This window comes from Bos indicus x Bos taurus, chromosome 4 (assembly GCF_003369695.1).
Source record: "Bos indicus x Bos taurus breed Angus x Brahman F1 hybrid chromosome 4, Bos_hybrid_MaternalHap_v2.0, whole genome shotgun sequence".
Classification (NCBI taxonomy): Eukaryota; Metazoa; Chordata; class Mammalia; order Artiodactyla; family Bovidae; genus Bos; species Bos indicus x Bos taurus.
In genome coordinates, this window is record NC_040079.1 from 58,690,766 (window position 1) to 58,717,965 (window position 27,200).

A 27,200-nucleotide genomic window follows, 5' to 3' on the forward strand; every position below is an offset into this window, starting at 1 on the left:
ATTTAAAATGTGTGTGTATATGTGTGTTACCTCCGTACTCACAGGATTTGGTACACAGATCCTACAGTGCAAAAGATGAAAATGTCAAAAGGAAGCCTAATGAATGGAAAGGGAAAATAGGAAAATGTGACAAGATCACCCCAGAGACACCTCACATGGTTCTGAACCAGCTGCTAAGAGAAGACCACAGGAAAGTGGAAGTGCAGAGGGAACAGGCTCAGCTACAGCCCACATTTTTCCAGGTGAGGCCACGCTGGATGGGGACACAGTCCCCACTGTAGATATTTGATCTGGTGCATTTGATCTGATTGGTTCATATACCACACCCCTGAGCCCACCGCCACCATGAAAGCCAAGGAATAAACACAAAGGGTTCAGGAAAAGCAGTTGGGGGAAGGTGGTGAAAAGGATTTCTTCAGGAAAAACTATCTTCAAATGATATTTGCAGCATTTTCTGATTGTATTAGCCAGATGTCTCCTTCTCGTGTAAACATGTGTTGAAAAAAATTGGAGGGGAAGCCTCAGGTTCCAAGAAGTCCTCAATTCACTTGGATCAGAGAGATGAATGGTAACAACTTGAAAGCCTCCTTGACTTAGGGATGAGTGGACCTGCATTACCATAACCACTTGGATTAAGAACGATCAATAAGAACCTCATCCAAGGTCTAAGGCTTCATCTCTAAACAGTTAAATATGACACTGGGGAGGAAGTTTAGGATGAAATTAGTAGGTACCAGTTAGGGCCCTGAGCTGAGTTTGAATGACCACTTTGCTTTTGAGTAGTGGGAGTAAAGATTTTTTGTTCATTGCTCTGTCTCTGGTGCCCAGAGTCATGCCTGGCATGTAGTGAGTGCTCAGTAAATATTTGTCGAATGAATTAAGAAAAAAATGTGAGTCCTTTTAAGTCATATGGACCTGGGCTCAAGTGTCTGTTTCTAGCTCTTGTGTGGACCTTACACAAGCCAACTAATCACTTTGAAGCTGCAAAATAGGAGTAGAAATTCCTGCCGCTTCAGTTGAGAATAAAATATCCCAAAGCCAGGAGTAAGAAAAACTAGTTTTGTAGTATCCAAATCAAAGAGCCACTCCCTGAGTGCTCTTTAGTTTTGGGATCTGCAGTTTGTCAACACTGTGTCGTTGAGGAAAAATGTTGAGGTATGAGTGAAACAAGAATAAAGCTTTAGCAGAGAACCTGACATCTGGAAAAAGCATCTTCTTTCTCACCTTCATTGGTTCTGTCCACATTTCAGTCTGCTCCTGTGTCTTGTCTTCCAAACTTCCCAGGGATAAACCCGCCCAGTCTACTGTAATTTTCTCTCCTGCCTTTAAACCATGCCGTTAACTTCCTAATGGGCTTTCTTGTGGGGCCTGAGACCTTAGATTAGGCCAAATGTTTTAACCTTTTTAGAAAGTGTCATGAAGTAGGCAATTTGCTGCTGCAGAGGAGAAGTTTTGGTTGGAAAAGCCTTTCTCAGTCTCCACCAGGAGCCCCCCTCCCCTCCACTGTCCACCATTAGCCCTGCTCATCTTCAGCCATTTTCAGTTAAAATTGCCTTTGGCAATTCCTGTGGTTTGTGCTTGCTGTGATTTCCAGGGGGCACTGGCCTGATTCCACACAACGGGGCTTCCTGAGAGCCAGGATCTGGGATGCCTGCCAAGTACTCAAGAGCCTGGAGGCCTGAAGTGCCCGAAGCTTGACTGAACCTGCCCTCAGGAAAACGGGTTCTCTTTGGGGAACTTCTCCACATGTGGAGGATCCAGAGCCCTGCAGTTTGAGGGGGAGCCTGTCTTCCCATCTGCTGAACAATCCAGTTGCTAAAAATAGACCAGACATCATCTTGCCCTTCAGAGATGCTCTCTGGAAGCATTTGGCTGTTGCCGAAACCATCGTCCTGTTCATCAGAAAGACACAGGCTCCACCCTGGTTCCAGGTGCCCTGTGACTTGCAGCTCCTCCTGATTTCTCCCTGATATACCCATGATGACACAGAAAAATAACAAAACTCCCAAGTCAGCAAAAAACCAGGGACTGACAAATGCCAGGATCTTGGAAGCATCAACTGATGATGTCGAGAAGACAGAGCTGGGCCATGGGGCTCTGTCTAGGATGTAATTGATGACATGAAGATTCATGGAAAGGAACCCTCAACCCCCTCTCCCTGAGAAAAGTCAGAAAGTACTTTATACCTTCTCTTTTGTTTAGTTCCTGACTCATGTACTTGAAGTAAATTCTAACTGGTTGCCCTCCCCGCCCCACACACACACTTTATTTTTCCTCCTCTCAGCTGCAGGCCTCAGATGTGGTCTTTTGTAAATTCATCTCTCTCTGTCTTTGTTACTCCCTGTATCCAAGTAGAGAAAGAAACCATGGGAAGAAAACCAGATGGGGAATAGGAGAAACTGGCAGGGTTTCAGTACATTCTAGTAAGTATGTTTCCCCAAAGCAAAGTGCTGTAAGGAGGGTGCCCTGGGAGCTGTGCATGCGGGAAAATAGAAAGCTTTCTGTCTTGAGTTAAGTCTCAGGGAAGGAAATGAACTTTGTTAGAGCAAGGGTTCTGAATCACTGGAAGCTATGTCTTTGCCCTGTCCTCTCCCACAGTGGGTACAGAAAGATCCATTCTTTATGCAGGTGGGCAGAAAATGGAACCATTGCCAGTCTACTCATAACATCTGTTGAACTTTCATCACTGGTCTGGACAAACTTTTCCTTATTCAAGGATGAATGAAGACAAAAAAAGGGCTTCTCTGGTGGCTCAGGGGTGAAGAATCCACCTGCCATTGCCAGCAATGCAGGAGACACAGGTTCGATTTCTGGTTCAGGAAGATCCCCAGGAGGAGGAAATGGCAACCTCCACTCTAGTATTCTTGCCTGGAATATCCCATGGACAGAGTAACCTGGCGGCCTACAGTCCATGGGATCACAAAAAGTCAGACACAACTGAACAACTGAGCATGCACACAAAGACAAAAAAGACTGTGGGGAAAAGTCCTCCAGGATAAGGTAAAGGCAATAGCTTCTAAAGACCCAGAAGCAGGTCTGTTTTTGGAAAAATCACCTACAGCAGGCTCCAGAAGAGCATTTGGGGGAAATGTGTAGCATTCGCAGTATCTACAAAAAGACATGGCCTCCCTGCAGTAGGAGCAGAAAAATGTAAGGCAAAGATGGGTTGATACGAAAGGCAACAAAAAGGAAAAAAAAAAGATACAGATTAAAAATCCAGCTGCAGAACTAAGATCCAAATTTGCAGGAGTATTAACAGAAGAGTATTAATATGTGAGAGGCTGAAGAATGGCCCCCCAAAGATGCCCATATCTTAATCTGGAAATCTGTGAACACTAAATGCAAAACCCGACTTTGCCAATGTGTTTAAGGTGAGAATCTTGAGAGATGGAGAGGTTATCCCGTGTTATCCACATAGGTCCTAAATGCAGTCACAAGTGTTCTTTTGAAAGATAGGCCGAGAGAAATTTGATGATAGAAGAGAAGGCAGTGTGACCATGGAGGCAGAGATTGGAACCATGTGACCACAAGCCAAGGAATGTCAGCTGCCACCACAAGCTGGAAGAGGCAGAGAACAAATTCTCCCCTGGAACCTCCTGAGGCAGTACAGCTGTTCTGACAACTTCATTTGGTCTGGTGACACTGATCTTAGCCTTCAGGCCTCCAGAACTGTAATAAATGTCTGTTGTGGCAAGTCACCAAGCTTGTGATAATTTGCTAGGGCAGTCAGGGAAAACTAATACAAATGCTATGGAATATCAAATCAGTGATGTGGGTGAAGGAAAAAGAAACTTGAGAAACTATTCTGGAAAATAGAAGATAGAGAACAAGAGTCAAGGTTTAGATACAGAATATGGAACTGACAGCCCACATTTGGCTTATTGGTATTGGTCATTATTGGGGTTAGTGCCCTGGACAAACCTAGACAGCATATTAAAAAGCAGAGACATTACTTTGCCATCAAAGGTCCGTACTGGTTTTTCCAGTAGTCGTATATGAATGTGAGAGTTGGACCATAAAGAAAGCTGAGCACCGAAGAATTGATGCTTTTGAACTGTGGTGTTGGAGAAGACTCTTGAGAGTCCCTTGGACTGCAAGGAGATCCAACCAGTCCATCCTAAAGGAAATCAGTCCTGAATATTCATTGGAAGGACTGATGCTGAAGCTGAAACTCCAATACCTTTGCCACCTGATGCAAAGAACTGACTCATTGGAAAAGACCCCGATGCAGGGAAGGATTGAAGGTGGGAGGAGAAGGGGACGACAGAGGATGAGATGGTTGGATGGCATCACTGACTCAATGGACATGAGTTTGAGTAAGCTCCAGGAGTTGGTGATGGACAGGGAAGCCTGGTGTGCTGCAGTCCATAAGGTCAGACTGAGCGACTGAACTGAACTGATCAGATACTTCCCTGAGCCAATGAGAGACTGTGTATAAATGTAAAGTGCTCACTAACCACATTCTAAACAAACTCAAGTGAAAGAGGCCCATATGTGGGCATACCCTGGGGCACATACAGAGTACAAAAATAAAGGGGAAGAAAAAAACACATTTCATAAGTGCTCAAATAGAAGAATCATAAAAATCAAGATGACTTTAGATCTGTTCTCTATATTGAACCTATCAGATTAGAATACCAGGGAGTTTTGTTTTTTTTTTAAGTTTGTATATATTCACACCTATCTGGGTTGGGAATCTGAAAGAGTAAAAGCTCTTCTGCTTCAAGTAAGTTTGCAAACCATCTATAAAGTTTTTTTTTTGGGGGGGGGGCGGGGCTGGGGAGGTTATGTTGTAGCCCAGCTACTTTATACTTACTGAAGTGTCTTCTGTGTGTGAAGCCCATCAAGAAGGACATTCTCAGACATGCAAGGGCTTAGGAAAATAAACATGTTCCTTTCTTTTAAATTTTAAAGATATATTGCAGAAGCTGAAGTGGTAAGGAAGAACAGAGCTCAAGAATAGGTCACATAGACACTGTAATCAGTAAACCTACAGAACAGTTTAAATTATTATTTTAAGTCTGGTTATCCAGCACATACAAATGTCAGAAATTGTTCCTAAGATAAACTGTAGAATGGAAAGTCAACAGTGTGCCTATGTTCTGGGTCTAAAGCCTAGAGTGTTGTTAACAGAGATAAACGAGGGAAGAGGAGGTAAAGGTTTGTTGTGTTATTTATCTGAAATAGGTTGGTACCCAAAAAAAGTTATTTCCTGTATTATTTTAATCTTTAGAGAATTGTTAATGGCTAAAGAAAGATTCTGAATAGTATTGGTACCAGTAATTGCCATTTACTCTGGTAAAAGGAGATTTTTACCAGGTTTTTACCTTTTACTAGTAAAAGGGGGTTTATTCTGAGCTAAGCAGCATGCTAAAGGCTCTACCTTCATCATCTCTGCTCACAGCCAAGCTGTGGTTGCCAGGTCCTTTCCCTCCCACCCACTGTTCTTAAGGTTCCTAAGGTCCTGCACCAGTAGGTGGTGCTTGAACCCCAGGCTGGCTGATCCCAGAGCTCTTTTCTGTCCCTGTGCTAATATGAAAAACTTACAGGTAAATCCTGGAAGATTCAAAAACAACCAGAACTTCTCAAACACTGGAAACAGAAAAACAAAACTCATCATAAAGTAGACCAAAAAAAGCATCAATATATTTTTAAAAGCAGAAAAGACACAGGGTACTTTCTTTAACCACAATGTACTAGAATTATAGAAAACACAAAATTATAAAATTTAAAACCCAAATACTCAGAGATTAAAAAAAAAAAAAGCATAATCCAAACACTATGGAGTCCATAAGAGACCAAAGCAGACTAGACAGAAAATAACAAGAAGGCTCCATAACCGGATTTGAAACAAGGACAAATACTTACCTGTAGAAAAATTCATGGCTTTATATATACCAGAAATTATCTAGATCACTGAATATTTAACTCAAGAAGGCAAATAGAGAAACCAAAGAAAACAATGGAAGTCGGAGAAAGAAATCAATAAAGATAAATGTTGACCTTAATTAATTAGAAAAAGATGTTAGGCTTGATAAATCCTGTGCTGATTTTCTCAGAAGACCAACAAAATAGACTGATTTCTCAGAAATCCAATTTTTTTAATTGAGAAAAAAATATCTATACACATTAATGAGGAAGGGGGTCTGACCACAGAATCAGAAGTTGTTTTTAAGTTAAAAATGATTACTAGTGCAATTTTGGGCTCAAAATTTGAAAATCTGAAGGGATTAGACAGTCTTCGAAGAAATGGAACTTACTGTAATTGATACAAGCAGTTGAAAACCTGAATAGAACAAAAACCACAGGAAGATCATCAGAGAAGTTTCCTGCCCAGTGTTTTGCAGACTAGTTCTTGCAAGCTTGCCATGAAGAGTTACCCAAGCTAAATTCCACATAGACTGTTCTAGTCCTGATGTGCTGATTCAGCACGTGGCTTTGGAGGGGAAGGGTGGGATGCAAGCGTGTTTGGCTGTGATGGGGTTGAAAGGTCCCGTGTGAGAAGAACCCCTCCTTCCCTGGGAGCTGGTCCTCTCTTCCCAAGTCCATGCCCACTTGCATCCAGAGGCTGATGACCACTGTGTTCTCAACCCTCAGCCAGTGGTGGAAAATAATAAAGCATTAGAGAAAATGAGTCTGAACCTAACACCCACGGCAACTTCTAGAATTTGGTGATCGAAAAAGGGAACTCTTCCTTACTTTACTCAGGGGAAGATAATGGGGAGCTTTCCTTGAAAGGGAAGTGTTCAGACAACTGGATTGATATGCTTTCTGAATTTGACTTTTGTGAAGTTTCATAAGTGCCCCCACTCCATCCTACATGGGACACATGAGCAGAGAGCAGCCAGTTCCTGGGACCAATGGCCCTGCTTACAGTTCTGCCCTTCCCTCCATCCTCTTCTCCTGCCACTCCTGTTCCTTGCTGGAAGGCTGCCTGCCTCCACCCCACTAGTTTATTCTGCTGTGGCCAAGACTCTGGCTTCCTGCTGAAGGTGTGCATGGAAACCCTGCTGTCCTCAGTGGCCTGGCTGCCAGGCCCGGGGACAGTTTGGGCTCCTGCACTGGCATAGAACTTGCATTCCCAGGAATTGCCCATGCCTTCCCCTTTTTCCTTCAGAAGAGGTTGTGGAAATATTGTATTACCCAAAAGCAAAACAAAACCACCCTGGCATTGTTTAGGACTCTTTTGACATTTAGTGTGTTAGTCGTTCAGTCGTGTCTGAATCTTTGTGAACCCAGAAGGCTCCTCTATCCATGGAACTCTCCAGGCAAGAATACTGGAGTGAGTAGCCATTCTCTTCTCCAGGGGATCTTCCTGACTCAGGGATCGAACCAGGGTCTCCTGTATTGCAGGCAGATTCTTTACCATCTGAGCCACCAGGGAAGCCCCTTTCTGACCTTTACGATTCCCCCAAATTGTACAAATGGTGATTATGCTCTGAAAGAAAAGCTGAGCCCTGTAGATGATACCATTGGTGGAGAGGAATGATGATACCGCAGGAGAGGGGTGGTGAAAGCAAGAGAGGAGGGAGAGAAGGGAAGAAGCCCTGAGAGGGGTCATGTCTGCACTTTATTTTATATATATATATATATATATATATAAGAATCTGCCTGCAATGCAGGAGACCTGAGTTTGATCCCTGGGTCCGGAAGATCCTCTGGAGAATGACATGGGAACCCAGTCCAGTATTCTTGCCTGGAGAATTCCATGGACAGAGGAGCCTAGTGGGCTACAGTCCACGGGTTGCAAAAAGTCAGACATGACTGAGCGTCTATCACTTTTTCCCCCATATTTATAGTTATATATAATTATAAAACTACGATCATGGCATCTGATCCCATCACTTCATGGCAAATAGATGGGGAAACAGTGGAAACAGTGACAGACTTTCTTTTTTTGGGCTCCAAAATCTCTGCAGATGGTGACTGCAGCCATGAAGTTAAAAGATGCTTGCTCCTTGGAAGAAAAGTTATTACCAACCTAGACAGCATATTAAAAAGCAGAGACATTTCTTTGCCAACAAAAGTCTGTCTAGTCAAAGCTATGGTTTTTCCAGTAGTCATGTATGGATGTGAGAGTTGGACTATAAAGAAAGCTGAGCACTGAAGAATTGATGCTTTTGAACTGTGGTGTTGGAGAAGACTCTTGAGAGTCCCTTGGACAGAAAGGAGATCCAACCAGTCCATCCTAAAGGAAATCAGTCCTTAATATTCATTGGAAGGACTGATGCTGAAGCCGAAACTCCAATACTTTGGGCACCTGATGCGAAGAACTGACTCATTTGAAAAGACCCTGATGCAGGGAAATATTGAAGGTGGGAGAAGGGGACAACAGTGGATGAGACGGTTGGATGGCATCACTGACTCGATGGACATGAGTTTGAGTAGGCTCCAAGAGTTGGTGATGGACAGGGAGGCCTGGCATGCTGCAGTCCATGGGGTCGCAAAGAGTCGGACACAGCTGAGCAACTGAACTGAACTGATATTTATTTATTATAATAATAATTATGTGCACTTAATATGGTGAGGAATTCTTGGCTTACCTTCCGCCCCTGAGGCAAATTCTGCTGGGGACCTACCACCCTACCTCTTCTACCTGGAGTTTAATCTCACTGTTTCCTGTTCTTCACCTCCCATCCATCCATCCATTCCTCACTGTGAAACCTGGTGCCTCTACCACTTCCTGAAAGCTCTCTCTTCCAGAACACCAGCCCCAGCTTCCCTGGCTTCCTCAGAATCAGAGCCAGCACCCCCCAACTTTGTGTGACGTGCTCTCCTCTTGGCTCTTGGGCCTCGTGCTCTGGGTTTTCCTTAACCTTCCTGGCAGTTCCTACTCTTTCCCCCAACAGGCCCTGCTCCTCTGCCTGCCTCTTATGTGGTGATGGTCCTCAGGCTCTGTCCCTCTGCACAGCCCTCTGGGTGACCTGACTCCTCAGTCACCGCCCTCATGTGCCTGGTGTCCACTGCAGAGCCTGGAACTCGCGGAGGGATGGTCAGCTGCTGTTCATACCCCACTGAGAGTTCCCACAGGCCTCAGCGTCAGTGTGTCCAGAACCTGACTCACTGTCTTCAGGCCACATAGCTGGTCCTTCCAGCCCCCACTTTCACAGGCTGGGAGCCGAGGGGATGTTTCTCTCCCACACCCCCCACGGCTGCTTCTTCATCAGGTTCTGCCAGCTGCTGATCAGTTTGGAAATAGCCCAGTGCCTTTTCCCCACACCAGCCTCCGTCATCTCTTCCTAGGACCTATCTCAGGTCTCGCTACCTCCAGTCTTGTCCTCCATCCCATTCCACCCCCAGGGGTTCTGCACATCAGAGCCATTTTATACATTTACCGGGCATGTTCTGTGTCCTGGGTCCTCTGCCACACCACAGCTCTAGATCATCTGGCCTCTCCTTGCCCCCCAAGTACAGGCCAAGCTCCTTAATGTGGCTAGTCTGGCCCTGCTTGTTTCTGCAGAAGAACCTTTCAGCACTTGCGCCACACCCCAGACACCCCGTGTTCCCCGGTCATTCTGCAGTCCTGGGCTGTGCCCGGCCTCCCACCTCGTGCTATTCCTGCCAGCCCACCTCTCCGCCTTGCAAGCCCGCAAGCGTCAGCCTAGGAGTCACTTCCCAGCAAGCCTCCCAGCTGTGTGTTACTAAGTTCTTCCAAAGAGCTTCACAGCAGCCGAGTTTGCCTCTAGAGAGCGCTCTTCACCTGGTTGATGCACTTCCCTGGTTCCTCCATTAAACTTAGAAGTTTGAAGGCAAAGGCTACGTTGTATCATTGTACATCATTGTTTCCTCTGCATCCAGGAGTGCCTGGTACATAATACTTACCCCTTAAATGCTTTATCTGGGCAGTGAATGCTGGCTCCATTGTATTACACACTTTCTGCATTTATTGAAACCTACTGTATCTCATGCACTAAGCTATGGCACTTAATAAATGCAATGGAAACTCAAAGTGTCAGAATCCTCAGAGAAAGCTGGCTAGAGTGAATTCTTGACTCTGGTGCCGTGTGGGTCGTAATCTGTTCTGGAAGCGAGAGTTTCTGTATGGTTGGGAGTTTATTCTTTTAAGTGCTTTTGTGCACCCACATAGTTACCTGTTATCTGCCTTTACAGGGTCATTGAGGTTCATTCCGCCTGCCACCCTAAGCAACAGGGAGCCCTCCATCTTCTCTTTAACTTCGCTTCTTCTTTTCCTTACTGTCAGTGTCTACCTGACTCGTTCCCCTTCACTGCTTCAAATTCCATTACAGCCCTCACTGTGCCAGCCACTAATGAGCTCTAAAGACATCTGCCCTCAAGTGCTTCACTTCCTTGTCGCTTACTTAGCAAACATTAATTGCATGCATTCTAGGTCCTTCCAAGTGTTGCCCATCTTGACTTCAGAACTTGGCCTTGAAATGGCCTTTTTTCCAAATAAATCACGGCTGTCAGCTGCTTTTGTGTGACTTGCCTCTCTTCTCAAAGTCAAGTGTGAAAAAGAAACTGAAGCTTCCATCTGACGGGAGCTCTGCTGTTTTCACAGGATGCTGACCCAGCACCAGGTCACCCCACAGACATGCGCTGTTTAGTCCGGCTCTGCTGGTCCATGTTGGAACTCGGAGAGCCTCAGAGAGACATGGCTCCCATAGCCTGTGCCCCAGAAGCATCCTAGCCCCTTTGAGGTCAGAAACAATAGTGCGTTCATCTTTGTTTTCCTGGTGCCAGTTATGTTTGTGGAATTAGCAAAGGATGGAACGAGGGAAGGAAAGAGAGAGACATGGAGAGAGGGAGGGAGAGAAGAGGGGCAAAATTGGAATTGAGAGATGAGATTCCTTCCAGGGTAAGAAGTTAGAGGTGTCAGATGGAGGATTTGGTAAACGGGTTCATTGCTTCCTCGTGTGTATGAAATTTCCTCCCAGGGAGTATCTGATGTGCTGGAAGAATCTGATACCATAAACACTGAAACGAATACTCCAAACCTGGAGAGTTTCCAATAAGGTAAGAACTAATGTAGGAGAGTTATGTAATGGGAAAAATCTTGAAACTCCCGAAGGTTACAACTCTAAGGAGAAAAAAACCCAAGCTTTCGGAAGAAATCCACTGTTATGAGGAGCTGGAGCAGTAACTTCTGATTAACACGTATTGTTTCCATTATGAACCTCAAACCATCTAGATTTGAGTGTCCTGTTATCTTTTTTCCATCTGCCCCTAAAGCAAGCTCATTTGTGTTGCTGGGTTTAAATAGTGTGAAAAGGTCTTTATTTTTTTCTGTTTCCATTCAACACGCAAAACCTATTTGGTATTAATTTTAGAGCAGAAGCTAAATTGGTTTCATCTCACATGCCAGCTTCACTGGATTGGCTGTGGCTTACTGGAGTGTTCAGAAGGATTCTGAAGCTATATATAAGCTAACGGGGGGAAGTTCCATGCAAAGGGATGAGGAGAGTTGGAGAGTGTGCATGCCAAGTATTTGTTATCCCTGTTCAAGAGGAAAGTAATCTGGTGAAAGCAGGGAATAGCGTCCTTCAGATTTTGACTCTGAAAAGAGTCAACAGAAATTGTTTTAATTTCATCTTTATTCAAAGCCTGAGACTGTTGGTCTTCAGATCATGTTCTACAGTCTTTTGAATATAGTATCTTTGTGAATAGGGAGAAAAAGCGTTGAGTTTATTAACAGTGTTTAAATCTTTTCCTCTAACCTGTTGATATCTGATAGTAAATCGGACTTCATGACTGTAGAGAAGGGCAGGAACAAGAGACTGTTTTAGAAGTTCCTCCAATATAAGTATTTTCCAGTGGTTATTTCAGAAGCAGTTTAAGCTTCTGAAACTTGAGTTACAGCTGGACTCTCCTTAGCCTGTAACTTGTGTTACATGTTGATAACATGGAATCTAGAGGTGTGCATTGGGAATTAGAGTGTGCACCTGATCTGCCTTTTGGGAAATCTATATGCAGGTCAGGAAGCAACAGTTAGAACTAGACATGGAACAACAGACTGGTTCCAAATAGGAAAAGGAGTACGTCAAGGCAGTATATTGTCACCCTACTTATTTAATTTCTATGCAGAGTACATCATGAGAAACGCTGGACTGGAAGAAACACAAGCTGGAGTCAAGATTGCTGGGAGAAATATCAATAACCTCAGATATGCAGATGACACCACCCTTATGGCAGAAAGTGAAGAGGAACTAAAAAGCCTCTTGATGAAAGTGAAAATGGAGAGTGAAAAAGTTGGCTTAAAGCTCAACGTTCAGAAAACGAAGATCATGGCATCTGGTCCCATCACTTCATAGGAAATAGATGAGGAAACAGTGGAAACAGTGTCAGACTTTATTTTTCTGGGCTCCAAAATCACTGCAGATGGTGATTGCAGTCATGAAATTAAAAGACACTTACTCCTTGGAAGGAAAGTTATGACCAACAAAGGTTTGTCTAGTCAAAGCTATGGTTTTTCCAGTGGTCATGTATGGATGTGAGAGTTGGACTGTGAAGAAGGCTGGGCACCAAAGAGTTGATGCCTTTGAACTGTGGTGTTGGAGAAGACTCTTGCGAGTCCCTGGGACTGCAAGGAGATCCAGCCAGTCCATTCTGAAGGAGATCAGCCCTGGGATTTCTTTGGAAGGAATGATGCTAAAGCTGAAACTCCAGTACTTTGGCCACCTCATGTGAAAAGTTGACTCAATGGAAAAGACTCTGATGCTGGGAGGGATTGGGGGCAGGAGGAGAAGGGGACGACAGAGGATGAGATGGCTGGATGGCATCACTGACTCGATGGACATGAGTCTGGGTGAACTCCGGGAGTTAGTGATGGACAGGGAGGCCTGGCGTGCTGCGATTCATGGGGTCGCAAAGAGTCGGACATGACTGAGTGACTGAACTGAACTGAACTGAACTGAGGAGTGACCTGTAGCTTTGACCTGCCACCAGACAGAGCAGGCATTTCTACAAATGTGTGTAGCACTGTCCACACCGAGGAAAACACAAAACACACACAGTCATCTCATTGGAGGGCTTTTTTTGTCAGACAGAGAAACTAAAGGTTGACCAGTGATTTTAGCTCTCCATACCAGGAGCAACTTGGTCTGTAAGCCCCTGGGCCCTCATAGGCAGCCAGTAAATAAATATTCCTGAGTGTCCTTCATGTCAGTTATAGACATCACAGATGTAATGAGAAGACCCTTGAACCCCTGGCCTCAAAGAGCTTCCCTGCTAGTGAGAGGAAACAGACAAAAGCAACCTGACAAATAAATGCTTTAGGTTTCACAGATGGCTCAGTGGTAAAATCCCGCCTGCCAATGCAGGAGACTCGGGTTGGATCGCTGAGTCAGGAAGATCCCCTTGAGGAGGAGGTGGCAACCTGCTCCAGTATTCTTGCCTGGGAAATCCCTTGTACAGAGGAATCCTGGTGGGCTACAACCCATGGGGTCGCAACAGAGTCAGACATGACTTAGTGACTAAACAACAACAACCAGTAAGTACACATAAAAAAAAAAAATCCAAGGTGACCAGGAATGCTGCTTGGAGAAGTTAACATTTGAACTTAGCCTGGGATGATGTAATTAGATGTAACTGGTGTTGTCAAGGTCTTGGGGATGACCTTTCCATGCCAGAGAAACAGCAAAAGCAAACATGTCCAAGAGATGAAGGAAACTCAGTGACTGGAGCAGAGGGAATGCACAGGGTCTTGTCCATTAGCCCTGATGTCTGCTAAATTGGTGGTGGTGGTGGCGGTGGTTTCTTGTAGGCCTTTAACACTTTTATTGCACTTGCTGAACTGCTTTTAGGTAAACCTAGTCATTTGGTTGGGCAGTGCCTGCCTGCCTGTATAGGGAGATTATTAAGAATTCTGTAGGTTGAGGTGAAACTTGTTACGGGCATAACTACCTTTGAGGGAGGTGTGTGGTACGGGTAGGGCCAATTTCTGCTCGGGAGAGCTTGTGCAGATTGGTAGGGGTGCAGTGACCAGTGACCACAAACAGATTAGCTGGGTGGGGAGGGAGCAGAACGACACCATGGAGAGCTGACCTGCCCCCTAAACAGTCTCACCAAGCTCCCACTTCCTCCTGTGTGCTGGGCCTTCCTGCCCTGGCTGCCTGCTCATTGTGTCCCTAGACACTTCAAAAGCAACTTGTCACAAAAGGGACCTGTTCCCACACATCTGAACTCCCTCATCTCAGCTGCTGGCTGAAGTCTGGGCTCTGGCCCCTAAGCTGGAAACTGGCGAGTTGTATACACTCCAAGCCCTTTCTCTCCTCCGTGGTGCCTCTGTCCCTGGTTGCCTTTCTCCCCAGGCCCCTCCCCTGGCAAGGCTAACCTGGTCCCTCCTAGAGGAAGCCATCTCTGCCCTCGGCAGGCTGGGCTCCTCTCGGCTCCCCAGCCAGTCCACTTGGCACCCTGCTGGTCCTTTCCCTCAGCGTGGCCTCTGGGAGGCTGTGAACTTGTGGGCAAGGAGCAGGGCATAGTCATCAGGTGCTCTTGGCTTCTTGCACCCAGGAGGGCTCCATCCATATGCAGTAACAAATGAGCGGGTGAGCAGGCTGTCTTCATAAGGAGTGATTTTAGTTATTTATTCTCACCAGAGGGACATCAAGGGAAGATTAGTGCTGAACATGGGTAACTGTTTTCTTCTTTATATTCCTCTGAATTTATTGAAGTTGCTTACATAAGCAACTATCAATTGCTTTTAGAAATTTTTGTGGGGAAATGTATGCAACATAAAATTTACTATTTCAGCCATTAATAAGTGTACATTTCACTGACATTAAGCACACTCACTTTGTGTGCAACCGTCGCCAGCATCTCCAGAACATTTTCCCAAACAGAAACTCCGTACCCAATAAGTAATAACTCCCCATTCCCGCCTCCCCCAGCCCTTGGCAGCCACCACTCTACTTTGAGTCTCTTTGGGTGTGACACGTCTAGGGACTTCACGTAAGAAGAATCATACAGTATTTGTCCTTTTGCGTCTGCCTTATTTCACTGAGCATGGTGTCTTCAAGTTTCCTCTATGTTGTAGCAAGTGCCAGAACTTCCTTCTCTTAAGGCTAAATATTTTATCGTATGTATGCACTGTATTTTGTTTATCCGTTTATCCAATGATGCACATTGTTCTCACCTTTTGGCTGCTGTGAATCATGTTACTGTGAACGTGGCCGTGCAAATATCTGAGTCCCTGTTTTCAACCCTTGTGGGTATATGCCAAGAAGTGGAATTGCTGGATTCTATGGTAAAATCATTTTTACAATTCAGAAACATTTCAGCTAGTTCTGAAATGGTCATTTCAGCTCAAACCAAAGGTCACCTTCAGACTGGGGGTGGTGTAGAAATGCAGGCTGAAATTTCAGACCTTTGTTTTCATGACTTGTCTCATGCTTGGTGACGTGAAATGTTTTGTTTTCAAGTGTGGTTTTACTTTTTTTCTTACAGCATCAAGCTGCTAGCTGTGCAAGAACTACTTGACAGAGAGGCCCTGGAAAAGGTAAATATTTTATTCTTTCTACCCCAGATCCATAAACTTAGAGCAGAGTGCCACCCAGGAAAAACTCCACTTTCTATTGCCAGAGACAGCACTTGCAACAAAGTTGGTCTGTAGTAAACCGTGCAGATTTTTAATCAGAATGCCCCCATATTGCTCATAGGCCATTAACGCTCGCAAACTCTCCCTTGCTTGGCGTTTTCAGAGTTGAGTAAAAGCAGAGGCTCACTTTGCTGTGGGCCAGGCTCTGGAGCAGGCTTTCTGTGCCTGGAAACACCACACACCCGATGCTGCCAGCGTGCCAGATTCTGTCCTTCCCTCCATCTCTGCTTGTGTGTGTTTTTGTCTGAGCTTGTGGATGCCAAAATTAAGGCAGCGAGGTGAGGGAACTTGCTCTAATTAGGAAAATTAGCTAAGTGGCAGAGTAAGGATTTGAGGCCCATAGTTTTATTTCTACAACCAGTGTTTTTTCTGTTGAATAGTCAAATTCATGTGTCTGAACTCCTTTGAGGGCTACTTCTGCAGTTTGGGAAACCCCGTCCCACACGTGCCCTGGAAGGAGCTGTCAGCGTGTCTCAGTTCTCCACGTTCAAGTCAAGCACTCAGCTGGGGCCTTTTGCCAGTCGTGGGTTCAGTCTGTGTGCTGCGTGGTCCAGGTGCCACCCCGGGGCCTCCCAAGCGGTTCCCTGGGTGGCTCAGGACTCTTGCCGAGTATGTGGCCATGGTCATTAATTGGACTCTCTAAGGGTAATGTAGAAGAAAATGGTTAGCGAGATAAGTGCCAAAATGATATTATTCATATAATTTAAAATATTTTCATTAGTGGTCAGTCTGCTGGTTGTCACTAAAGCAAATAAAGTCTTTAAGCACAGGCAGTGATGTGTGGGGAGGGAGGTATGTATCTGAACTCTGGCTCTGAATTTCACATCCCTCGAGCCTTATTTGTATTACAGATGGAACAAGGATGGTGCTGCCTGCCTGACCTCAGAGAGATGACATGAGAACCAAATGAGTTAGTGCAGCGGAAGGGCTTCCTAAGTGCCAAAGTTATCGACTCATTAATTCTTAACTACTCCTATCAATTCTTAATCCAGCCATTAAAACATACTAAGTGTACATGAAGATTCTTTGTATATTCTTGAAACTTTTAAAAAGTTACCCCTCCAGAAACAATTTTCTTCTCAGTATTCACTACAGGTATTTGTTTACTCTTCAATTAAAAAAAAAATTAGACAAAACTGGTAAACACATGGCAACCATGTGCTAAGGTGCATCAGCACAATAGAAACACAGGCACCAAAAATATCTATAGCTCTTTAGAGTTGTGTTAATGCCCTTTGTGGAGAGGCCACACAGCCAAGCCGGTGTGGGATACTAACAGCTTGTGGAGTCCAACAGAATGGGAGCTTATAGGGTGGGGTTTGGAGAGCTGGGCCCAGAGCCACCTCGTCCTTCTTAAACGGGTTACCTTGAGTTATCAGCCTTCTCTGTGGTTTACTTTCCCGGTCTGTAAAGTGGGACTCTTTATAACCCAAAATTCACAGAAGATTTGAGAAGATCAAGTAGACAGCCTATGTAAAGGACTTAACTCCATACCTGGCGCTCAGTGGTCCCGCAGAGTCAGCTACTGCCCGTGTTGTTTTCCCTTCCTCTTCCTCCTCCCTCCCTCCCTCTTTCTCACCACATATGATGATGGTTTTGTACTGTTCCCCTATCTCCACAAATGAGCAGTAGAAAGACCAATAAGATAGTTTAAATATGCACAGGGGCCAGCTAGGAGCCAAGGTCACTGAGTTTCCTTCTTCCCTCTCTCATTTGTGTGTTCATTCATTCACTCACACTGCAGGCTTTTGTTGAGCTTTCAATATGCAGGGCAAGTAGCAAACATTTCTAGAAAAGTCCAGAAGTGATCAGTAGACTTGAGCTTGGCAGCCGGTTGTATTGAGTGACACATGGCTTATACCTGGCCTAGTGCTATTTTTTGCAATAAGATCGGTTCAGTTCATGTTAGAATAAGATACATTCCCTAAAGAACCTTATGAATTACAGATTCTCACCTACCCAGACAAACTAAAGAATCACCGAGGAAAGTTCTCAGTAAACTATAGCAATAGCTTTGCTACTCGGAGTGTGGTCTGCAGACCGACAGTATTGTAAGCATGTTAGAAATGCAGAATCTCAGGCCCCATTGCCTGATTCAGTTTGCATTCTGACAAAACCCCAGGTGGTTCACGTGGACCAAAGTCTAAGAAGTTCTCCTGAGGAGTATCAGTTACTGTCACGATCACTGCTGTTGACTAGTCCAGTTTCATAGAGAACCTCTGAGGTGTCAGCTTTTTGCCTTAGTGGGCAATCAGGCTTGCTTTCTTGCGTCAAAAGAGAAGTAAAACATCAGAAGTCTATTTGTAAGCACTCAGTTTTTATCTCTAGTTTGCCTGCTTTTTCCTTTCATTGACAAAATAGGCTTAGTTAATTTAATAAGTGGAGCCAGCAAGAATGACCTCAGACACAACATCCGACAAACCTCACACCTCTTTAACTGTCTTTGCAGTTGGGTTTCATGTGGCAACCTGCTTTAGGGTTTTGTAATTACTGAACTCCTTAGATCCTACCACAATGGGGCTGGTCCCTTCCAGACAGTCCCAACAGTGGGAACTTACACATGCCTTTCACTTATAAGATGGAGGCTCTTCTGAAGGAGTCATTTCCCTCACAGCTATTTGTAGGTTAAATTTCACCTGCAAAATATTTAAATTATGTAAAACATAAAAGGCTACAAACCAGCAGCAGCAGGTTTGTAGCTGCTGCTACAGCTACAAGAATAAAACTTTTAGTGCTTTTTCTTGGTAATGTTAGACAGTGTTGTGATCTTAGCATTTTAGTTCAAAACTAGCAGCCATTTGTCTGATTTGTACTTTCCCTGACTTTAGGTGGAGAGCTTGTCCATTTTAGGAAGTGCCAAGACTTTGTGGGTTTCTACAGAGCACAGAGGAGCTGTGGGGAGACTGTTGTAGGAGAGTGGGGGTCCCCTTGCAGCCCCGGCTCAGTTTAGCCATTAGACCTGGCAGACTGCCTTCCTCAGAGGCCTGGCCTCTTTCCTTATCCACGTAACAGCTTTCTGTTCCTTTTGTGGATCTTTCCTCTAAAAGTTAAAAGACTTAGGTTTCACAGATGATCCTTGATCACGTTGTGAAGAGAGGAAAATTCTCCTTTTCATGCTCTGTTAATTCTTTCTTTACTCCTTGATCCGGTGATTCCTACTGGTTTTAGGGGCTTCCATGTTTCATCTGAATGGAGAGGAGAGTGGTGAACACCTGCCCAGTGACTGCCATGTGTAGATCAGCAGGTTCCCAGTTTTTACCTCTTCAAACACTTTGTCTTAATTCAAGTGTCATCGTTTGGGATGGAGACTGGGGACATCTGGGAGGTCAAGTCTCTGAATTTCTCTTCTCCATCAACATTGCACAAAGCCATTTCCCAGACAAGTGAAAGTTATTTGTCATTTATTTAAAAAATAAGTTATAGACCATACAATTAATAATTGCTTCTTGTTCTAAAAATCTGTTAGAACTTTGGAAAGTGTTAGTTGCTCAGTTGTATCTGACTCTTTGCAACCCCATGGCCTGCAGCATGCCAGGCTCCTCTGTCCATGGGACTTCCCAGGCAAGAATATTGGAGTGGGTTGCCATTTCTTTCTCCAGGGAATCTTCCTGACCCAGGGATCAAACTCATGTCTTCTACATTGGCAGGCAAATTCTTTATCATTTGAGCATAAGTGTCAGGATATGTGGCCTTTCTTTGAAAAAGTGTTCGGGTTTTTGTTTTTTGTCAAATATCCATTAGGTGCCCAAAGCAAGGACTTTCTCTGAGACAGATGTAGGTCTTCCCACCTTCTCTGTTTTCTGTGCTTTAAGAGCAGGATGCTTTTGTTTTTCTGAACTTAAGTCACACAGACTTGTTTCCCAGGCTTTATAGACAGGTCCCATCTAACGCCTTTAAACGTGGCATTGCATGAAAGGAAACAAAAATATTGGTACAGCTTGATTTAGTAAGATCACTTTTCAATGACCCTTTCAAACAGCTTCCTGCAAAGCTGCAAACAATACTTTGGCCGTTCCCTCCAGCTGGAGGTCACCCTCTCCCTGGAAGGGCCAGAGGGCAGGGTACCAGCTGACCCTAAACGAGACCCAACTACACCTGAAGAGCTGTCTGTGAGAGCCAGGTCTCCTGGGGGTTCAGGATGCCCGACTCATAGTTATCGCCTGTCCTACCCCACCTCAGCCCCCACCCTGTTTGCAAAATTGTCTAGGACAAAATGCCTGCCAGTCTCCATGCCTGCTGCTGCGTCTAGACATGTTTCCTAGAATTTCCATTGTGAAGTCCCACTCTTAGTCCAGTTTTCCTGCAGGTAGAGCAGATCATCTCTGTGGCCTCTTGTGCTTTCCATGTGAGATGAAGCATGTACATTTCACCAACAAGCCTCAGACTAGAAAAATTGAACTTGGTGTTTGCACACGGTGGCGAAGCAGGGGCTTTTCCAACTGAACCCTGCTGCTGCTGCTGCTGCTAAGTCGCTTCAGTTGTGTCCGACTCTGTGCGACCCCAGAGACGGCAGCCCACCAGGCTCCCCATCTCTGGGATTCTCCAGGCAAGAACACTGCAGTGGGTTGCCATTTCCTTCTCCAATGCATGAAAGTGAAAAGTGAAAGTGAAGTCGCTCAGTCGTGTCCGACTCCTCACTACTCCATGGACTGCAGCCCACCAGGATCCTCCGTCCATGGGATTTTCTAGGCAAGAGTACTGGAATGGGGTGCCATCGCTTAGTGGTCAGTAATGTTGGAATTAGAAGTTAGTAGCTTCCTGCATGGAACTCAGCTCAATGTTATGTGGCAGCTTGAATGGGAGGGGATCTGGGGGGAGAATGGATACATGTATATGTATGGCTAAGTCCCCGTCACTGTTCACTTGAAACTATCACAACATTGTTAATTGGCTGCACCCCAAATCAAAATTAAAAAAAAATTTTTAAGTAGTTAGTAGCTTCCTGGAGATTTTCAGAAGGAAACAAGAGGTAAATGATTATCACATAGATTTGTATGAATAAACTAAGGATGCTGAGTGCTTGTATCTCTGATGGTGGTAGGTTATAAATATACACACATCCACATGTGAGTGTGTTTAGTCGCTCAGTCATGTCCAACTCTTTGTGACTGCATGGACTGTAGCCCTCCAGGCTCCTCTATCCATGGGGATTCTCCAGGCAAGAATACTGGAGTGGGTTTCCATGCCCTTCTCCAGGGGATCTTTCCAACCCAGGGATCAAACCCAGGTTTCCCGCATTGCAGGCACATATATAAGCTCTAACTTTGTTATTATGCTCTTTTGGAGTGTTTTTCTCTGTGATTTAGACTCCCTGTTAATTTAGTTTGTGCAGCAGTTGAGAGCTTGTGCTGTGCCTAAATCGCACTATATGCCAAGGGAGATAAAATTATAAAAATACACTTGAATGGCACATATGGAATCCCAGAATGTCCTAGCTGAGGGAGACTGTTTAATCCACTGAGTCCAGCCCCGTCATCCACCACTTTGCAGACAGGACACAGAGGTGTTGGAGTGTCCTGCTTGCCTGGGCCCATAGCAGTTGTGTTGGTAGAATCAGGACCTGCCCCGGTGGACTCAGTTCTCGTCCAGTGCTCACTTCAGTGTGACCACTGCCTGTGTTCTCTGGTCTCATTTATCCTGGTCTTCAGCTTCCATGGACTGTATGGGGGCTTCTGTCTCTGCATATTCCAGGACTGGGAGCAGATCCAGACAGTTGGTCCCTGGTCCAGGTGATGAAGAATTTAAACCGAGCTCTTCTAATCCTTGGAGCAAAACAGACATGCACTTGTGCTGCTTGTCTCCACGGGCACTCCTTGGTCCAGCAGCGAAGACAGAGAACATGGGCTGGAGGTGGGAGGAGAAGGAAGTCGGAGGTTCAGGGTTCAGGATGCGGACACTCTCGGGGGAGCATCTGAGCACAGAGGAACTCTCAGTGATGCGAGGGCTACAGAGAGTCTGGGCCACTGCAGAGGAAGGCCATGAGGAACATGGAAGAGGACAGAGAACGTGCTGCAAACACACCCTCCGTAGGGTCAGTGTCAAAATGAATTGCTTCAAGAATCTTAACATAAAATGTGCCTTTTACAAAACAGTACTCTGTGTGGATTTTAAAATATCAGAGCAAGATTCTTAAGCAACCTGGATTTGTTTTTCTCCCGTGCCTAGTCCTTGCCATTGTTGTTGTTTAGTCACTAAATCATCTCCAACTCTTTTGCCACCCCCTGGACTGTAGCCCGCCAGGACCCTCTGTCCATGTGATTTCTCAGACAAGAATACTGGAGTGGGTTGCCGTTTCCTTCTCCAGGGGATCTTCCCGACCCAGGGATCAAACCCAAATCTCCTGTACTGCAAGAGGATTCTTTATGGCTAAACCACCAAGGAAGCCCATGCATGCATGCACACTCAGTCGCTTCAGTTGTGTCTGACTCTTTGCAACCCCAGGGACTGTAGTCTACCAGGCTTCTTTGACCATGGGATTTTTCAGGCAAGAATACTGGTGGGTTGCCATGCCCTCTAGGGCATCTTCCCAACCCAGGGATTGAACCTGTGTCTTGCATTGCAGGTGGATTCTTTTATCACTGAGCCACCAGGGAAGCCTAGAGAAGCCCATAGTCAGAGCTTCATTTGAATGCCATCTTGAATAATCAGTATTCATGTATCTGTTAGATTTTTTAAGTGGGTTGAGCCAATCAGTGCTTAATTATGGTCAAACTCTTTGTACTCATGTTCCTGGCTAAATCCCTTCCAACAGACAGCTTGCTACTTCCTTGAAGGGCTAATGAGCAGAAATGGGGGCCCCTGTGGAGCTCAGCCTCCCCCTGTTCACTGCTTGGAGTCTAGCTCAGGCCCGCAGGGGCCACTGCAACCAGCTGCTCACCAGCTCTACTTTGCAGACTGCACACTTGGGTCCTGACCCCATTTGGGAAAGGGCTCTTGGCTGGAATCCCCTGCAGGCCCCTCAGCTGCCAGAAAATGGAGCATCTTGGTGAATTATGGGCCAGGCTTCACAGTTCATTGAACTCCTTATTTTCTTTATTCTTATTCTTTTAAATTTTCTCCTATTCTTTTAAAACCATCACAATATACCATGTATATTTAGGGGCTCGCACTACCTTTCTCATATTATGAAAAGCTTTTATTTGAAGTGAGCAAAAAGTAAAGTTCACAAATAGGACTTTTAAATTGCTTTTAGCTTTATTAGCTTTCAAAGATAATTAAAGTAAACAATGAGGGATCATTTTAAATGTACTATCACATTGGTGAAGGTTTTTAAACAATAATATGTAATACTGAAGTTGTGATAGCACCAGCCTCCCCATTCATTGAGGAGGGTGGTGAGAAGGCATTGTCCTTTTGTAAGCTCTGGAGCAGAATATTTCATTGCCTTTGAGATATCCCTACGCTATGACCAAGGTAGGTTTCTGGGAGTGTATCTAGAGGAAATGATCCATAAAAATGTGGAAAAGCATTTGACAGCGTGCTTTATAATTATGAATCATTGCAGGCAGCTCACTGCTCAGCGGGGAGGGTGAGTTTAAACAGTCTATGGTAGGTCTGCCCATGGACTGGTGTGTGGTGGCCATTAAAACTGGTAATCATTAAGCTTTGTATAAATTTGATATAATGTTTACAAAAAGGAGGATAAGCAGTTGTGCCTGCTCTAATTACAACTATGTAAAAGAACATGTATGCATTCTTTCAGCCAATTTTTATTAAGTACTTGTGTCAGGCTTTGTGCTGGGCTAGGAGACCCATACAGCTATTACCAAGACTACTATCTTTCCTATCTACCTGTGACTCATGTCAGTGTTGAGGAAAACATTAGCCGTTACACCCATTTCTCTACCTCAGAAATGCTGCAATACCTTCTCTCATTGCAAAATGGTAGCCTAGTAGGAAATGGGTCTCAGAGTGGATGGCTCACCCTTCCCAGGAAGGCATAGTGCTCAAGGTCTGCAGGGAGGGTCCTTCGCATGGTAAGAAGCCAGTCAGATGTTAGATGAGACTGCATCCCATTGGCACAGAAACAGCATCCCTTGGGTTATCTTTCTGTGATTTATGGCTTGATCCCATATTGGTTATTCTAAGGAGATTATCTGGTTCATAGAATCCCCGTGACCCCATTCTTCACTCCTTTCTTTCTAGCATCATTTTCTTCCCTGGTAACGTGAGACATCTTTAGGGCTCCTGAAATCTGAAATGTGTTGCTATTGTCCTACTTTCCTCTTTGCTGCTGTCCTATTTCTCTTCTTTTATGTAGTCATAGTTATCTTTTTTTTCTTTTTTTGCTGCACCCTGCAAAATGTGGGATCTTAATCCCCTGACCAGGGATTGAACCTATGCTCCTTGCATTGGAAGTGCAGAGTCTTAACCACTGGGCCTCCAGGGAAGTTCCATACTCATAGTTATCCTGAATGTAAATTCCCACCTTACACAACCAGCCTCTATCCCCTTTCAGCTGTCCTTAACCCTTAGGAGCCTAGCCCCTATCCCAGTTAATCTAATAAATCATAGTTTACTCTTACCAACTTCTAACCCAAAGTATTTTTACTAAAAATGTTTTTTACTTTCTATTAAAAATTATTGTGAGATAATTTTATGTTGTACTTAAAAATTATATATGAAATTACCCATTTTTTGGCATATGTACCTATTTCTGTTTCTATCAGTTCAGTTGCTCAGTTGTGTCCGACTCTTTGTGACCCCATGGATTGCAGCACACCAGGCTTCCCTGTCCATCACCAACTTCCAGAGCTTGCTTGCACTCATGTCCATCACGTCAGTGATGCCATCCAACCATCTTATCCTCTGTTGTCCCCCTCTCCTGCAATCTTTCCCAGCATCAGGGTCTTTTCTAATGAGTCAGTTCTGTTTTTATAATGCATAAGTAATGATTTTGTGTTAAAAATATTTTTAAAAATTTTGCAGCCATTTAGATACAGTGCTGTGAATAAAGGAGTGGGAAAAGGAAGGAAATCATTCCTAGAGCTTGTCTTATCCAGGTGAGCTGCATGAACTGGGGAGCCTGAATCAACTGCTGTCTTTTACCTGCGATGGTTGTCCTTGGGGACACTCTCCTTGATGGTTCCATCTCCTTGTCTTCATACTAACATCTTCATTACTTCTTAGCCTCCTAATTGATTCTGGATTTATAGAGCAAAAGAAGAGAAATCATATAATAGCTATCTGGAATGCAAACTTAGGTGGGGGCCAAAACAAGGCCTATAACAAGAGCACAAGGATCATTTCATTCATGCTTGAAAGTCAAAGGGGCCTTGAAAAATCAACCTTCTCCATGCTTTGCTAAGAATCAGTTTATCATCAACTAAAGAGAATTTTGCTGGCCTCATCTGTGGTGTCACTTGCTTTCAGCCTGACAACGTGTTTTTGGTGTTTCTTCTCAGGAATGTCTGCCAGGAACAAATTCTCATAGTTTGTTTGGTTTTAGTCTGGGAGTGTATTTCATCTTCATTTTTGAAAGTTTTTTTTTTTTTTCTGGATATAAAATTCTTCATTGTCAGCACTCTGAATATGTCATTCTGCTGCCTTCTGATCTTCATTGTTTCTGATGAAAATTTAGCTGCTAATCTTGTTAGAAACAGGTGGATTTTGAAAGCTGGCTATATTCCTGGGTACCATGTTTTAATGAAGGGGCTTCCCAGGTGGCACAAGTGGTAAAGAATCCACCTGCCAATTCAGGAGATGTAGGAGTCGTGGGTTCAATCTCTAGTCAGAAAGATCCCCTAGGGAAGGAAATGGCAACCTTCTTATTCTTGCTTGAAAAATCCCATGGACAGAGGAGCCTGGCAGGTTATAGTACATGGGGTTGCAGAGAATCAGACACGACTGAGCCCATACATGCCACATTTTATTTGGGATGGGGTTACAAGTGGCTCATACTTACTCAGTGTTCCAAAGCTCATTCAACTTTAGTGACACAATTTCATTTGTTTGAGGAGACTTCTAAGGCATTATCTACATAAAGTCTAGCAAAAACATTTCATTTGGTTTTGGCAAAGACAGAAATGAAAGTACAGCACATTATGATATTCTAGTAAGACAAGAGACTTCGTAGTAAGAAATATTTGAGCTTGATTCTCAAATTATAGGTTATAAAATTAATTGAGTAAGTTATAGCCATCGTTTGTTTCACGATATGTATATGGATGGATGGATGGATGAGTGCGTAGATGGATGAATAAATGGATAGATAGAAGGATATGGATAGATAGATACAGGTATACATACATAGTTGGCAGTAAGACAGCATTATATTGGATTGCTATATAAAATTTTATTTATTGCTATGAGTCATGGTCAGAAATGCTTGAAAATTGATATTCTAGATCATTTTTTTGGCTTGAAAGAAGGGAAGACAGCCTGCTCTAGGATTTTTTTTCCAGCAATGGAAAGGCTCTGCTTACCGTCGGGTATATCCTAAGCACTTTTCCCTCCTGCCTCATTAGCGTCTTAACTCTTTTTTGCTTTTCAACAGTAAGAAAATATGCCCAACTCATTGCATGTAGCCATTATCTTATACAAACACTCACATAGCCATGATGACAGGAGTTATATGCAATTTCCTATTTTATTTGGCCCACCCTCAAATGCTTCTGTTATCAGGAAATGCTAACCATGAGTTGGTACTGAGAGAACTTTCAATTCACTGTTTTAGAGAATTCTGAGATGTTTTGTGAATGATTCATTCATTCATTTCTTGAGAGCATGACTTTGATTCAGTAATGTGTAAGCCAGTTGGGAATTTTAAATGAAACAGAAGGGCAGGCAAGTGAAACTCTTTGGCTCAGTTGCTAAAAAGATTTATGCTGAATGTTCTCAGTAGGTAAAATCATCCTGATTGAGTTGGTCATTAAGGCCAGCTTTGCCAGAATTAATTCAGTGGAGAGATCTATCAAATTATTAACTACCCACTTAGAATGAGTGCTTCCTACAGTTGATAAAATATTTTTTGTGAACCTTTGGGAGACATTGAAATGGTGAATTTGGACCTTAACCAGACTCCAAACTTCTGGGAAAGCATCCAGCCCACCTTTAGAGATGTTGATCTATCTTTGTAGAAATTCAGAACAACATACAGATATCCCTTATGAGAATAATCCAAGACCCCTTACTAGATTCTAGACTCATTTCCTCACCACACTCAGTGTTGCCACCCCATTTCTTCTCTTGCCCTGGGTCTGTCCCCACTAACCTTAATGTAGGCTTATTTTCATATGCAGAATTAATTAGTTTGGAAGAAGACAGCCAGAGGAAACAAAGCAGCACCCCATGTATGAGTTACTCTAAAAGTACAAGTGATCAGTCACCAGATTTCAGTGGTCTGTAGAAACACTATGGGGTCACAGAGCATCTTCCTGACACGTCCAGCTCCAGGGATCCAGAGGGACCAGAAGTACTCAGGACTAAAACAAAGTCCCCACCATTTATAAGCTGAAGGGCTGAACCTGGAAGGGAAGGTAACAATTTCTGGGGTTTTGCCTGAATTCCCAAATTTGCACCAGCTCTGAGGTTGAGTGGGGCTGGAGGTGCTAGAGCCTTCCCTCCTGCTTTTTTTATTATGAAATCATGAGACAGGAGTTTTACATTACTGCTCATCTTCTCTATCAGATGTACTTTGTCTCACTCC

The 27,200-nt window shown here is 44.2% G+C and overlaps 1 protein-coding gene across 2 annotated transcripts in view; it reads left to right on the forward strand.

Moving 5' to 3' along the window:
* EEPD1 (endonuclease/exonuclease/phosphatase family domain containing 1) overlaps positions 1-27,200 on the forward strand; it is a 121,937-nt gene that overhangs the window by 64,658 nt on the left and 30,079 nt on the right. For both annotated transcript variants that reach the window (XM_027539525.1, XM_027539524.1), the window contains exon 3: positions 15,403-15,454. In XM_027539525.1, coding sequence (XP_027395326.1) covers positions 15,403-15,454 — 52 coding nt within the window. The remainder of the gene's footprint in view (positions 1-15,402; positions 15,455-27,200) is intronic.